Here is a 15,642-nt window from a genome sequence, read left to right on the forward strand (position 1 = left end):
CCCAGCAGGAGAGGGCAGGGCAGGCTCTGGGGGCCAGGACCCCTGACCGCAGCCCCTGGGCTGACCCGGGTGCCCACAGTGGAGGCCAAACGCCCGGTTTAAGGGCCACCCGTGCGGCGCAGCCCAGACTCGCACCCTGCCGTGAAGCAGAACCGGGTCTCTTCCCCCGGCTTTCTGGAGCGGCATGAAGGGGACACACCCACCCGTCCCCTCCAAGGCGCTTGGCGGTCAAAGGCGGACCTGCAAATAAAGGAGTGCCTCCCGCAGCAGGCGGCCGTGCAGAGGTGTGGAGGGCTGGGCCCAGGGAAGGGGTGCTGTGTCCCACACGTGTGCACACACCCCCGTGAGGGGGCAGGGGCTGCCGGGTAACGCTCCCTAACAACTGGGTCCCCGTGCGAAACATGGACGTGACTCCACTGCCCGTGGGCTGTGGTGTGTGTGGGGGGGGGTGGGGGACAGTGTCCTGAGCAGAGCCCTGCGTCCTTGGAATCGCTGGAGCTCCCTCCCCCGCGCCCCGTGCCCGAGGGCCCCAGGGAGGTGAGCGTCCAGGGACCAGAGGGTGTGCTGTGCACCCGCCAGGTGTCTTCGGCCACACAGGTCTTGTCCTACAGGGGCAGCTGGAGCTGCGGAATGCGGCATCGGGCCCAAGGACCACAGCCCCGCCAGTCCTCAGCTGCCCCCATCCTTCCTCGTGGCCTCCAAGAAACCAGTCCCCCTCACCGGGCTTTGCGAGGGTTGTCACACACGGGCCTCTGTGGACTCCCCGCCTCTTGGCCCCATGGTGCTCCCACCCACACACCACCCCGCACCCCTTCTGTCACCAAACACGTCAGCACTGTGCCGGGTGTGAGGCGAGACACAGACAATGAACAATGAGACACGTCGGAACTAAAGAAAAGAGAGAGGGGCTCTTGGGTGTCCAGCTCTTGATTTCGGCTCAGGTCTCGATCCCAGGGTTCTGTTGAGCATGGAGTCTGCTTCGGACTCTGTCTCCCTCTGCCCCTCTCCCTGCTGGCTCACTCTGTCTCTCTCAAACATTAAAATAAGATAAGATAAAATAAGATAAAATAAAATAAGATAAAAGTAAAAGAAACACCGAAAATAGCTGTGGAAAAAGTGATTATAGGATTTATTTGAGCAGGTCTGTCTATGAAGGATGACCCATTGAGAAGGTAACATTTTGCAAACGACTGAAGGAAGGGTGGTCCATCTGCCTGTCATTCATTCGCTTACCCTCCCCCATCCATCCACCAGTCCATCTGTCCATCCATCTGTCCCACCACCCGTCTGTCTGTTCATGCATCCATCTAACTGATCCATCAACCCACCTGTCATGACTCATCCATCCATCCATCCATCCATCCATCCATCCATCCATCCATTTATCCTTCTACCTACTCATCCCTCTATCTGTCCATCCATCCATCCATCTGTCCATCCAACCATCCATCCACTCATTCATCTATCCATCCATTTCTCTGTCCATCCATCCACCCATCCATCCACCCGTCCATCTGTCCATCCATCCATCCATCCACCAGTCCATCTGTCCATCCATCTGTCCCACCACCCATCTATCTGTTTATCCATCCATCTAACTGATCCATCTACTCACCCGTCATGACTCATCCATCCATCCATCCACTCATTCATCTATCCGTCCATTTCTCTGTCCATCCATCCATCAATCCATCTATTTATCCCTCTACCTGCTCATCCCTCTATCTGTCCATCCATCCATCCATCCATCCATCCATCCATCCATCCATCCATTTATCCTTCTACCTACTCATCCCTCTATCTGTCCATTCATCCATCCATCTGTCCATCCAACCATCCACCCACTCATTCATCTATCCATCCATTTCTCTGTCCATCCATCCACCCATCCATCCACCCGTCCATCCGTCCATCCATCCATCCATCCATCCATCCACTAGTCCATGTGTCCATCCATCTGTCCCACCACCCATCTATCTGTTTATCCATCCATCTAACTGATCCATCTACTCACCCATCATGACTCATCCATCCATCCATCCGCTCATTCATCTATCCGTCCATTTCTCTGTCCATCCATCCATCAATCCATCTATTTATCCCTCTACCTGCTCATCCCTCTATCTGTCCATCCATCCATCCATCCATCATCCACTCATTCATCTATCCGTCCATTTCTCTGTCCATCCATCCATCCATGCATCCATCCATCCATCCACCTGCCCACTTTTCCACTAACCCTTCAGTCCATCTACCCTCCCATCACCATGCATCAGTCCATCCGTCTGTCCTTTCCTCAGTCCACCCACCCCCCTCTCCATGCACCCATTCGTCTCTCCGGCCACCCACTCAGCATTCACTGCCTTCTCTTGGACACCTGGACTCACAGGAATGAATGAGTCAGTCTCAGCCCTCAGGGTGCCCACATGGCTGGTGAAAATGGCTCTTTCACAGGCGCTGGGCAGCTGTGGGGGGAGCAGGGGAGGGGCCGGGCAAGGCACCGTGTATAGCGTGTCAGGTTCTCATGTGGTTTCTCCCTTGGTCTGTGTATCTCACAGACAAAATCACCATCCCCCCCCCCGGGGCAAGGCCTGGCCTTCCACTCATCTGGTCTCCCCCACACCGTAGCCAAGCAAGGCTGGGAACTCAGTAGGCGCCCAATAAATACTGGCTGGGCGACTGAGTCATCCCTGCTTCTCCCTCCTCCATTCATCCCGTTTTGCTGTTGGCTCTGCCACCTGGCCTCCCTGCTGGTCTGTGGCCCGAACCTGCTCACCTGCCCCGCTCCTGGCTGAGGCCCAGTCTGGTTCTGGCTCCAAGACCGGCCCCAGGGGCAGCTTCAGAGGGCCCGCCTGTTGGCTGGAGTGCCAAGCCAGCAGCACTAGCCAAGTGGACAAGGACCCTGGCCAGGAAACCGCCTGCCATGGCCTCAGAGGACTGGGGACAGACCACCTAGTCCGGGCTTCCTGCCCTCCATTCTCCAAATGGCCAGGGACACCCACCTGAGTCTCCAGCAAGGAGGGGCCTGATAGCTCACCAGATGCCCCAGGAGCAGGCCCTGCATGAACCTCGAGGGGACACAGCAGCCTGCTGACGGGGCAGGGTCAGCTGAGGCCGTGTGCAGTGGGCATGGGCGGGGGGGGGGGTGGGGGGTGCCCCCAGGGCCCGACCTGGCTCGGAGAGCCCCTGACTGTGCCCTGTCAGGTCACACCGGAAAGCAAAGGATGAGGGCGAGAGCCCGAGGAGCACGTTTTCGGGGTGATGTCACCAAAGGGCACCAGACCGCACATCCTTGCAACGGTTGGATGGATGGTTTAGCATAAAATCAAATCTCGATTTTGCAAGTAGTTGGTGCAAATTCCCAGCAAAGGTATTATTACACGGCCCTGCCAGCTGGACGCTGGCCCCAAACCCCAAAGCTGACTTTTCTGCCTAGGGCGAGTGCTGTCCGGGGCCCCTGCGAGGGAGACCACGCCAGGCTCCAGCCGCCTTGGACCCTCGTCACCGGGACTTTGGATTCTCGGGGCTGGTCCCGAGGACATCCTCTCCGAAGGGGAAGGAGGCTCGAAGGCTGGTGGGGGGGGGGGAGCCGGGGGGGGGCAGGGTTCTTGCGGTACAGTCACAACACGCTTCTGAAGCTGAACCCCCAGCACGAAGCCAGTGCCGGGGCCCCAAACTCATGCGAAACGTTTGCTCCATCAAGAGAACTGTGGCTGAGCCCCAGCGAGCAGGCAGAACGGCCGCCTGTGGCCGCCCTGGGCCCCGGCCCCAGAACGGGGAGCGGGAGAGGAGCTCCGGAAGGCGGTGATGCCTGATGACCTGACCTCGGACCACAGAAAACGCTCGGGGAGCTCCCCGCTCGCCCACGGGATGCCAGGCAGGACTCCGTGTCCCGGCTGGGAGGGGTGAGTGTGGGCGTCTGATTCTGCCGGCAGGGCTCAGCCGCAGGCAAGCGACCGTGTGGGCGGCCGGCTGGGGTCCGGGTATGGGCCTGCGGGGGGCTCCCTGCCCCCAGCTCTGACCGTGCCGGTCTCCCTTCTGAGCCCTTCTTTCCTCTGACCCCACCAGGTGTGGTTGTTGCTTCCAGGCTGCCCTTCCAGGAGGGCGGACGGGGTATCTCCGGTCCCTTCGTGGTCCAGCACAGCCCGGGCACACGTGTGTGCCAGACACGCACGCAGACAGGCAGAACACATAGGCGTGCCCACGCACCCCACAATGTGCTTGCACACTCGCGTGCACATACATGCACGTACACACGTGCATGCACACGGCTCCAGCCTCGCGCCTCGGAAGGGAGAGGGGCAGAGAGCACAGGCGGCAAGTGGAGAAGGGCGGGGGGCCGTCCGTCTCCTGCCTCCGCGGTGTCCGTGTGCTGACGGTGCGTCCGGCTCCGTCTGTCCGGCTCGGCTCTGGGACCCGCCAAGGCAAGGCCTCTCGCTCGCCAAGCCGGGCACACAGTGGGAACCGGTCACCTCTGTGGAGTGACGTTCACACGGCCCACGAGGGACACAGACGTGGGCAACTCAGGAAGGATTCCCCTCTGGCCTCTGTCCGAGTGCGGTGCCCAAAACTTGGGGGTCCTCAGTGTCCCCTGCCAGGGAGGGCGGGGAACCCACCGAAATGCCGATTCCTGGGCCCTCCCTAGACCCACTGCGTCTGCGTCTACACTGGGAGTCCCAGGCGACTCGGTGTCCAGCGGCCGGAGACCCCTGCCTCGGGGGTGCTGTGCCCACCGGCCCGCGCGGACGGGAGTCCGTGCAGGGCAAGCGTCTAGGGCTCAGGTGCGACCAGAGCCGCCAGTGGCCAGGATGGAGAAGAGCCTAAGTGTGCGGCGGGGCGGGGCAAAGCCACATTCCCCGGCACCGCTGCCACGCCCCCAGGGACACGCGCCAGCCAGCACAGGACCCTCTTTGGAGAGACTGGTTAGCTCGAGGAAGACAGAGCCGTGGCAGCGCCCCCCTGTCCCCCCCCCCCCACCCCGCATCTGTCCGCTCTGCACTAACTGCCCACTCTATGCAGATACCTCTCCAATCAGCTGAAGGGCCTGGAAAAGGTCTTTGTAAATGTGTCCCCCCTAGACCTTCTCTGGGGGTCCCCCTCAGCAACCCGCCCTCCCCCTCCCCGGCCGCTCTGTCTCCTGCGTCTGCACTACCCGCTCACGTCAGTCCCCGGGAGGGCAGAGCCTCCTGCACACAGCTCGTGGCCCCTGCGTGAACGCTGTGCCCCGTGCTCAGTGAGGCTGGAGTGAAAGTCAAGCTGAAGGCCACCAGCTGGGAAGCCTCTGGTGGTGCGTGCCCTAGGCCACAGACCCCGTGGCAGCCACGCACCCCACCCTTCACCAGCCTCAGTTTACCCAAGTGTCTTTGATGAGCCTAGGCTCCTCCCACGGCAGCTGGCCTGTGGCCCCCCAGAAGGAAGGTCCTCAGTTCTCAGTCCTGGGTCCTGGGTCTTTGGTCCTGGGTCCTAGGTCCTCGGTCCCGGGTTCTCCCCCAGGGTGGGGCTCGCAGGGAGCTCTCTGCAACCTCGTGACCAGCCTCCCGTGCCCCCCAGTGTCCCTGTGCCACCGCCCAGGACCCCCAGAGCAGGCTCCTGCACGGCTCAGGGCACGCCCACCAGCCCCTTGCCGTCCGGCCCGCAGCCCCAGGCCAGCACGTGGCCCTCCGGGAAGCCTCCCCGGGTGCCTGGGTGGCAACATGTTACAACTTAAAAAATATGGAAACGTACACAAAAAGTAAACTTGGTAGTGTCATGACCTTGCCCATCGGCCAGCCCGACAATGGCCAATTCAGAGGCGGTTTGGCCTAATCTGTACTCTGACCCCCACCCCTCCCTGCCGACTGCTTCAAAGTGACTCCCGACCCGGCACAATCGTTATCAGGAAGTAGAGCAGGGCACACCTCCAGCACCTGGGCCTCTCGCCCCTGAAGTCTGGTTCAGAAAAGGGCGGGCGGGATACACACGCCGCCGTCCCTTCTGTACTGGGTTCCAGAACAGCAGGCCCGCTACCAGCACAGGCTCAGCGAGGATTTTTTTTTTTTTTTTTTTTTTTTTTTTAGCCTCGCTCTGAATCAATGGTTTAAGCCATGAGGTCGTTTGCTCCACGAGTCTTTTTCATGCTCAAGTTGTCCTGCTGCCGACGGGCCCCTCCTGAACCTTTTCGGCGGGACGGGCTCGAAAGTAATTTTGTCTTCAGATAAACGGGCACAGCAGATGATGCCAGGATTCCCGATTCCGATCCAAAGATTGATCCGTATTTCCTCGATGGCTATGCTTCTATTTCTTAATACCCAGAGTCCCGGAATTTAACATCCTATACCTAATCCCAAAGTGACAATACTCCTATCAGGAACAACGTGGTCTCTGGGTGCCCTGGGCCTTCGCGTGCCGGTGAAAACACCGATCGTGGGCGACACTGTGGGGCGGTGCCATATCGCATTCGACTAACTGAGGGATGTTGTTTCCGGCGTTTGGCTGATACAACCAGCACACCGCTGCGTGGCCCGTGTGTGCACCATTTTCCATCCCCACCCCCGCCCCGGGTCTCTGGGTCAGTTCCCGATGTGCGGGAGCCCTGCCTCCTCGCCCGCGGCATGGGGGCCCCGTCAGACGTCTGGATTTTCGCCAATCAGATAGGTGAACGGGGCATCAGAATGTACTCTTTGCTTGTATTTTTCCTGCCACGAGTGACGTCGGTCATTTTCTCTAAGTGCAAAGACCACGAGCCCCTTTCCCTGTGTGTGAACCCTTCCCATCGTGGGTTCCCGTCTCCCGGAGGCCGTCTGTCATTCTCTGTCCCACATCAGATGTCCTCTACGAGTGGGTGCTGTATCAATCCTCCGCCTGCGATGGGAGTCGTAAATTCTCCTTCCAGCTGCTCGGTTGTCTTTTTGACCTTGCTAATTTCAGGCATCGTCTCGATTTTAAGCACTATTAGACCTGTTTTCCCTGCTTACAGGTGTTTGCGGAATGAGAGTTTCTACAGGATCCGCGTGACTTCACTTCAGCGTTTATATTTAAGCCTCCGACCCACTCAAACACTACTCCCGTCTGCTGTGTGTGAGACGGATCCGAACTCACTTTTTTCCTTCCTTCTCTACGGCCCTCCCTCCTCAGTTCTTCCACTATTAAAAGACCATCTTCCTCCTTCGGCTTGGGATGTGGATGTGCGGACGCAGCTCGCTCATTCACGCGTTCATTCAGGAAGGATTGACTGAGTGCCTGCTGTGTGCCCCGGCCTGTCCCCCCTGGGGCCCCGTGGTGGCTGTCTCTCCGCCTCCCTCTGGCTGTCTGCCGAAGCGTTGTACTTCCAGAGAGGCTCCCCAGTGCCAGCCTGGAGTCTCCGAAGTGCCCGGCACAGGCTGGGACCCACTTCATTCATTTTTCTGCAAATACAAACTGCTGGCTGTGTGCGGGCAGCACCCAGGGGTGGGGAGTCAGGGGCGAAGGGCCAGAACCGCACTGTATCTACCAACACAGGTGGCTTTCTGGTGGGGGCGGGGGGGGGGGGGTACATGAAATAAATCAGCCCGGGGTGCTCAGTGAAGACCTGGGAGGCGTCTTGTAAGTGACCTGTCCCTGACATGGCTAGCAGGCAGTTATCCATCTGCCCTGGGCAAGGTCCCAAGAGAGGCTATTTTTTTCTCTTCCTCCCCCAATGCTCCACTTCTGCACCCCAGGGTGCAGGGAACCGGACGCCAGGGGCAGTGCGGAGGACCTTGCAAACCTGACACCCACCTGCACCCAGGGAGATCCACAGGTCCAGCCGCAGCCTGGGGCAGAGGGCCAGAAGGACAAGACGCCCATCCTGCACGGCCCTTGAAAACACCTTGCCATGACCTGCCCAGCGGTCAACCCCACCGACGACCCCTGACAGACACTTCCGGCAGCCTCCACCGGGCTCCCGCTGGGCGGTCCTGACGGGCTTGCCTCCCGGGTCCGATGGCCCTGGTGGGCACGGAGCCCACCCATATTTCTCCACTCACAGAGCCAAAGGGGGGGGGGCAAAGGGGGGGGCGCGCAAAGTGTTGGAGGAAGAGCTAACAGGCCGCCCTCCGCGCACCGAGAGGGTCAGTCCGGGCGTGCCCTAGGGCGCCCCTCTTTACCTCCGTATCCCCACCCTCTGTCCGGTAACGCGGGTGCCCGAGCCCCACCCGACTGGCCTGCCCGGCCGCCCGGCTCGATCGAGGTCGCTGCACCTGCCGCCCAGCGCCTGCCTTCCCGAGGCTCAGCTGGGAGCGCCTTCCCCGCGGCAGGTGGGCGCGGGGGGCGGGGCGCGCGCGTGGGCGCGACGGGGGGCAGAGCAGAGGCGCGCGGGAGGGGGCGGGCGGAGCCGGTGAATGACACAGGGCGGGAGGAACAGGTGGGCGCGCGGCGCGGGAGGGACCGAGCGGGCGAGCGGTTGCAGGCGCGGGGCCGGGGCAACCCCGGAGCGCCGACGGTCCGGGCGGGGCGTCTGGCCGGGGGGGCGGGGCGCGCCTTCCCCCGGGGACCGGCCCTCGGCCGCCACCCCCTCCGGCCCCGCCCCCCGCGGCCGGGCGGGGCGGGCAGCGGTCCCCCGCGGCGGGGCTGGCGGCAGCGGCCGCCCGCACTGCGCCCAGGCGCCCGCCCTCGCTGCAGCTCCGGGTGCCGCCGCCCGCCCGGCCCCCCGCGGGCGCTGCCTGGCCATGGCCGCGGCCTCCTCCCCGCCCAGGCCCGACAAGAAGCGCTGGGGCTGCGGCCGCCTGCCGGGCTCCCGGCGGGGCAGCACGGGCCTGGCCAAGAAGTGTCCCTTCTCGTTAGAGCTGGCGGAGGGCGGCCCGGGGGGCGGCGCGCTCTACGCACCCATCGCGCCGCCGGGCGCCCCGGGGCCCGCGCCCCTCGCGTCCCCGGCCGCGCCCCCGACCGCCGCCGACCTTGCCCCGCGGCCGCCCGTGAGCCTCGACCCGCGCGTCTCCATCTACAGCGCGCGCCGCCCGCTCCTCGCGCGCACCCACATCCAGGGCCGCGTCTACAACTTCCTCGAGCGCCCCACCGGCTGGAAGTGCTTCGTGTACCACTTCGCAGTGTGAGTAGCGCCGCGGGCCTCGGCCGGCGGGCACCGGGGCTCCCCGCGGGTTGCGGAGGGGCGTGCGGGTCCCCCTGTCTCCTGCCACCTGCTGCCGCAGGGACGGTGCCAGCTGCGTGCGACCCAGAGCGGCCGGGAGGGCAGGGAGGGCTTCATGGGGAAAACAGCGACTCTGAGGAGCCCGTCCCTTGGACTTCAGGGACGTGTGGGTCTGACCCTGTGGGGTGGGAAGCTTCCTGCTGGCTCTGCCCAGGCGTGTGGGGGGAGGTGGCCCGAGCCCAGCAGTTGGCTCCGTGCCTCCCTGGAAGGACGGTCCAGGTGTTAATGCTTCTGGGAAAGACCGCGGGCCGGGGCGCTTGCCCTTGGGTGCAGAGGAGAGAATTCCTCCGGGTCGCTGGGACCCAAGATGCCGGAGCCCCCAGGAGGGGAGGGGCCCAACTCCTGCTGGTCCAGCAGCGTCTCAGACCCTCCCAGTTCAAGGCAGTCCACGTGTGGTGGTGGTGGTGGGGGGGGGGTCTCCCGGCCAGGGGTGCAGGGCTGCCTCCCAGGGTGACAGGCAGCGGGGTGTCCCTGAGGGGTCCCCCTGGCCGCGGGGAGGGCCCAAACCGCCTTCAGAGATGCGAGCTGGTGAAGCAGCCTGGAGGAGGAGGGGAGGGGAGGGGAGGGGCGGGGCGGGGCGGGGCGGGAATGTTCCCTGGGGTTCCAGCCCTCAATCAGAGGAGGCCGGGCACCAGGGAACGCAGGGCCCTACAGGCGGCACCTGGCCCTGCTGTGAGCCAGGTGCTTCTGATTCGCGCTGTGGCGTGCCTGTGTGGGGCAGGGCCCTCCTTTCTCGGGGGTGGGGGTACAAGGAAGTTCCCTCCTCGGGGCCACCCTCCTCGCGGCCTGCCTGGAGCCCTCCCCTGCTGTTGCCTGGTCCTACTTCCTGGCTGTTCAGCCGGCCAGCCTCAGGCCCGTGAGCCTTCACGGGGGTTGGGGGGGGCTCTGCGGGGGGGCACGTGGGTTAGCCTCCCTCTAGTGACAGGTGCTCGTCTCAGCAGCCTTGGCTGGCCTGTGGCTGGGAGAGACCCGGTTGTGGGGGGGGGGGGGGTGGGCATCGGGGCCCTTCATTCTCCCGCCGAGAGACCCTCGGGCCCCAGGGGTGCAGCGGGAACTGGGCTCCGGCTGGCTTGGAGCATCCTGTGGGGAAGGTGAGGCGGGGTGGGGGTGGGGCGGCCTCAGCTTCACACTCCGGCTCCTCTGTGAGTGCAGGTGGTACCTGGGCTGCTGCCGACCCCACCGAGGGTCTTGTCGGCTGACAAGTCTCCGGGACGGTGTCCCCAGAGGCATGGGAGCCTCTTCCCCACCCCGCCCCCACCTCCCAAAGAGTCAGAGGGTGCCCGAACCGTGTCGGTGGCCCGTCTGTGGGAGAGAGCGGGTGGCCCTGCCCGTGGTTGCAGCAGTGGCTTGTTTGGGGCTTAGGGAACGCTCGTGTGCCTCCGCCCCGAGGGACCCCACGAGTCAGACACCGGCTGTGGGTGCCACGGTTCCCACGGGCTGCCTGTCTCCTGGCCCTGACCTGAGGCGCCCAGGGGTGGGACGGACCCCACAGCCAGGCCCCGGAGAAAACCCTGCCCCGCAGCCTCTCCGTCCCGGAGCCCCACGTGCCAGCTCCCAGCAAAGGCGGGGAGGCACGCCCGGGGGTCTTCCCGGTGGCGTGGCAGTGGCTCCGTGCCCCTGGAGTGCTGCCAGGACTAGGGGCCTCCGGAAGACCCCCGATGCGCATCCTGGGGATGCAGGCCTGGGGGCGCGCGTCCCCCGGGCTCCCTGGCCGTGCCGTGTGGAGGAAGAGGGCTCGCCGCGCCCCAGAGGAAGTCTCTGCTTACACTTGTGTTTTTTTCCTGATTCTGATTGTTTAGCCCTCGGAAGTGTGCTCAGCACAGCGCCTTTGCCCGGCCTCTCCGGGAGCTGGCGGGCAGGGGTGGCTGCTGGGGACGGTGGCTGAGTGGCTTCCCCACGGGGCGGGCCAGGAAGGGATGCTCCTGGAGTGGCTGTGTGACCTTGGGTCAGTCATTTCCTGCTCTGGGCCCTGCCCTGGAGGAGGTATGCCGTGGCCCTCGGTGGGGGGGGGGCGGTGTGGACCCCCGCTGCGGCTCCCCACCCCTGCGTGGGCCAGGGCTGGAGGTGACCCTGGCCGGGCAGGGCGTGTGGCTTGTCTGGGGCCTGGGAAGCTTGCCTCCGTCACCCCCGTTGTCTCCAGGAGGTCAGCAGGCCCTGGTCACTCTCCGAATTGGCCAGTGACTTGAGGGGACCTGGCCTTCGAGCTGGGATTGCAGCAGGGGCCTGGGGCTGGGTGGCCTGAGCCCAGACAGAGCCCCGTGAGAGGGGGCCACGGCGTCCGCTCCGGCCCCGGTGCGGCTGGAAGGAGTGGCCGAGATGGCGGCAGAGAAAGCCCTGGCCTTGCTGGGCTAGCTCGTGCAGGGGCAGGACAACGCCACGGCGGCCGGGCTCGGTTTCCTGGCCTCGAAGGGCCAGGGCCCCGGGCGGGCAGGCGGCTGTGGGAGCCACTGTCCCAGCGGTTCCCGCGAGCCTGGGCACACTCTTCCGGGGGCAGCTGGGGAAATCAGCCAGGATATCCTGTCCCCCCGCCCCTCCCTTTTCGGGGAACCCCTGCTCCGGCCAGCCCCGAGGAGAGCGGCCTTTCCTGTGTGCCCCCGGCCTTCCCTGGCCGCTGGGGTCAGGGAGCAGGACTCTGTCCGCTTGGGCTTCCTGCCCTCTGGCCCCCCGGCCTTCCGAGGCCCTTTATACCCCCACCGCGTGGCGGCTCCCAGTCTGCCGACGGCGCGGGGGTCCCGGTCTGCCCGCTGATGGGCCACAGTGGAGCCGGCTGGGCAGGGGAGAGGTTCCCCTAGCCACCGTACCCTGGGTGCTGGGCCGGGCCCCCACCTCCCTCTGTGGACCCCCGGGGGTCCGTGTCCTTCCCCTGAGTGGTGAGCCTCGGGGAACCCTGCCTCCCCCTTCCCCCCTCTTCCCTCCTCCTTCGTCCTCACCCCTCTCCCCTCCAGCTCTCGGGGAGCTGCAGCCTGATGTGTGCTGACTCTTGTCCCTTCCCGCCTCCTACCCTCCCACCACGGTGGCTCCCCGGTGCCGGCCAGGTGCGCAGCGCCCCCCACAGGCAGCATCGACTCCGGCTGCCCTGACGTTGAGAGCAGGTGCGGCTGAGAGGTTTGAGGGAGGGCCTCAGGGCGCGTGGAGGGGGTCCTGGCTCTCAGACTCCGCGGGGCGCTCCTGTCGCCCTGCCTTTCCTGGGCTCCCAAGGAGGCTTTGGCAACACCTCACGGCGAGTGTGTGTCAATCATTGACGTGCTGGAAGTCAGCCCGGCGGTTTCTTGGGCTGCGTGGGGGGCGGGGTACCGAGGACAGCTGTCAGGCCTCTTCCCACCGCCCCTTTGAGCCTCCCCGACGCGTTCCTCTGCCCCAGTGCTTGGTGAAGCTGGGAATTCCTTTGAGTGCCGTTCCCCGTGTCTCCTTCTCTGGGGCCCGGTCCTCTGGTCGTGGCCCGGCTTAGTTGGGGATCCCAGGCCACAAGCCCGAGGTGGGGGGCAGGCGGGGAGGCCTTCCTCGAGGCCACGAGGAAGGTGGGAGGAGAAGAGGGACGGTCCAGGGCTGCATGAATTTGGAGCCCGGGCCAGAAGGGCCTCCGAGCACATGCCAAGGTCCGGGGGTCCGGAGGCCATGGGGCGCGGGATGCAGGGAGCGTGGCCAGGGGGCGGGGATGGGGCCTCACGTGTGAGCACGTCCGTGGCTGGGCAGCCTTGCCAGGTTCCTTCGCTCTCTGTGCGTCCCCTCCTCTGTGGCGGCCTCAATGGGCTGCTGGCACCACCCGGGAGCATTGCTCAGACGAGAGAGAATGTTCTCCTGGGCCTGGCCCCGAGTCGGTGGCTCCCTGTGGGCTCTGCCTGTCCCTCTGCGGGTGCCGGGGTGCTCTAGGAGGGACCCCTTTGCACTCGCTGCCCCCACACACTGGACCTTAACATGCAACAGGGTGTCACAGGGGCTGGGCGAGGGCTGGGGGGCTGTCCTGGGGGGGATGGACATGAGGCGTCTCGGGGCTGCTGGGTGCCCGTGGGATAACCTGCCTGTGACTGGGGCGGTGGGGTGGGGACACCGGGGTCCCGGGGCCTGGCTGTGTGTGACAGGAGTGCTGGCATGGCCACACGGGTGCCTCTTTGGGTTGAAAGGTTACATCACCACCCTGAACCCCGAGACCGGCAAATGTGGCTGTATTTAGAGAGAGGGCCTCTAAAGAGGTGGTTGAGGTGACACGGGGTCACCGGGGTGGGTCCTGATCCCGTGTGGCCGGGGTCCTTGTAAGAAGAGGGGATCGGGACCCAGACACGCACGGAGGGACCGCCCCGTGAGGACACAGGGAGAGGACGGCCGTTCGCACACAAGGAGAGAGGCCTCGGGGGCACCCGGCCCTGCCCAGGCCTGGACCTCGGGCTCGGGCCTCCAGGACCAGGGGACGGGACAGTGACTGTCTGTGGTTTAAGCTGCCCCGTCCGTGGTGCTCTGTCGCGGCCACCGCAGGAAACTCCCGTGCCTCCCTGCCCGGCAGGGCTGCGCTGCCCGTGGTCAGGGTGACTGGGGCCCAGGAGCCGGCAGGTCCCTGCTGTGTGCCGTCCAGGAAACGGGGAGCAGCTGCAGAGCAAGGAACCGGTCACGTGGAGCTAAGCAGCTGAGGGCCTGGAGGGTCGCGTCCGCCAGGGATCCGGGGTCCAGCCGGGCACCTGGTGTGCTGCTTCTCGGGGACTCGAGTGCCCAGAATCTCCCTCCTGCTGCAAGAGCCGGTTCCCAGGTTCACTGCGCTGGTGCTGGGCCTCTGCTGGCACGCACGGGGGGCGGCCAGGCCCTCGTGCCCCGGGGAAGCCGCCGAAGGCAGGTGTGGTCCGGCAGGCGTGGGGCCCGAGGGTCCTGGTTCACCAGCTCCCCGGTGACAGGCCGTGCTGCCCTGGGAGCACGTTCTGGATAGCGAGGCGCAGACGCACGGGTCCTGTGCCGGGGTGGCCGCTCGGGGAAGCCCCCTGGCCCTTCTCAGACCCACGTTCGGAACCAGCTTTTGGCTGGCGTGGCGTGGCGTGTGGCTCGAGAGCCTGCGCTCTGGCAGGGGTGACGTGGCCGGGACGAGCTCACGTCTCGCTGCTGGGAAGCGGGAGACGGTATCCGAGGACAGCTGTCTGCGAGGACCCGGGGGGGCATCGTGTGGGCCCTGAGGTGACACCACACAGAAGCTTCTGGAAACTCCTGTGCCCCCGGCTGCTGTGGCTGGAGGAGGAGTGAGAATTTCCGCACGCCTTGAGCTCAGACCCCCACGGATCTGGAGGGTCAGCCGGGTCTGGGCTCCCTCTCTGCGGGGAAACCGCTGAGTGTGGAGGAGGCCCCGGGTCCCCAGGGCACCTCGGGCGACCGTCCACACCTCCTCCACCAGCGAGGGCCACCACTTTCTGTCCCGAGGCCTCCCCAGGGGCTGGGAGCAAGCCCGGATGCCATGAGGGCAGGGTGGTCCTGGCTGGCAGCAGGTGTGGGGGCTCGGTGACCACCAGGGACACTACGTGACCCGAGCCCCAGGAGCCATCTTTACGCGAGACCTTCCAACCTGTGAGAGGACCCGCCCTCTGAGCTGGTTGTCCTTTGCTGTGGAGCCCGGGAGACGCGGGCCCTTTTCTGAGCCCGTGTAGGCACCCGCTGTGGTGACCGTGCTGGGGCACAGGGGCCTGGCTCCCCTCCCTGCCCCCTGCCCCCATAGGAGTGGAGGCGATGCGTGGTGCTGGGTACAAGCCCTGGGGCTCAGAGAGGGCAGGTGATGTGCCCAAGGCCACACAGCCAGGCGTGCCCAGGGCTGTTTGGCTGGAAAGCCTGCAGCGCCTCCTGCGATCTGGGCCGGAGCCCGGGCAGCCCTGCGGAGGCCCCGTGGGGCAGTGGGGAGTGTGGTGTTGACCCGTTCGTTCGTTCGTCAGGGACGGAGAGGGGCGGTGGCCCCGGGCAGGTGGGAGCCAGGCCCAGCCTGGAGGTGCCACTGGCCGGTGAGCTGACCGTCCGCGCGTCCTAGGTCTGCCCACCCTGGGTCGGGGGGTGGTGACCGGCCTTCAGAGGCCTCTGCCTTAGAGCTCTGCCTCCCAGAACCGCAGGCCGCTCCTCCCTGTGGAGCCGACTGCCTTTTTGCCACCTCTACCCCCGAGCTGGGACCCCGGTGGCTCAGCAGCTCTCGGGTGTTAGAAGATCTGAGTGGGTGATGCTGATGGGGGGCAGGGGGCTGCCCGGGTCCTCCCCCTCCTGGCACCCCGCAGGGCAGGCGCTCATGACAGGGTCACCTGGCATCCGGCCTCAGCAGCCGGGGCCCCGAGAGGCCTGGGCCGAGGCGCGAGGCCTGTTGCCCAGCAGCTCTGAGCCCACAGACAGGCCGGGCCTGATGATATCCGTCTGTGGGTATTTTTATCCAGCGGCATTCCTGAGCTTGGGAAAGCAGTGTGCCCGAGAGCCCTGCAGGCCCCGGGGTGTGTGGGAGGCCGTGGGGGGTGCTTTTCAGAGCACTTACCTCAGGGACTTCTCTGTGCCCGGCA

General features: G+C 65.3%; 1 protein-coding gene across 4 annotated transcripts in view; it reads left to right on the plus strand.

The window, feature by feature from the left end:
* The first annotated feature begins 8,537 nt into the window (after positions 1-8,537).
* KCNQ1 (potassium voltage-gated channel subfamily Q member 1) overlaps positions 8,538-15,642 on the plus strand; it is a 318,704-nt gene continuing 311,599 nt past the window's right edge. Inside the window, exon 1 of one of the 4 annotated variants that reach the window (XR_008290216.1) lies at positions 8,538-9,043. Coding sequence is in view for 3 of the 4 variants with exons in the window: in XM_053202764.1 (XP_053058739.1) it covers positions 8,664-9,043 (380 nt within the window). In the remaining variant the exon portion in view is untranslated. The remainder of the gene's footprint in view (positions 9,044-15,642) is intronic. The other 3 variants (XM_053202764.1, XM_053202762.1, XM_053202763.1) reach the window with 3 other exon arrangements.

Source organism: Acinonyx jubatus, chromosome D1 (genome assembly GCF_027475565.1).
Source record: "Acinonyx jubatus isolate Ajub_Pintada_27869175 chromosome D1, VMU_Ajub_asm_v1.0, whole genome shotgun sequence".
In the NCBI taxonomy this organism is placed as follows: domain Eukaryota; kingdom Metazoa; phylum Chordata; class Mammalia; order Carnivora; family Felidae; genus Acinonyx; species Acinonyx jubatus.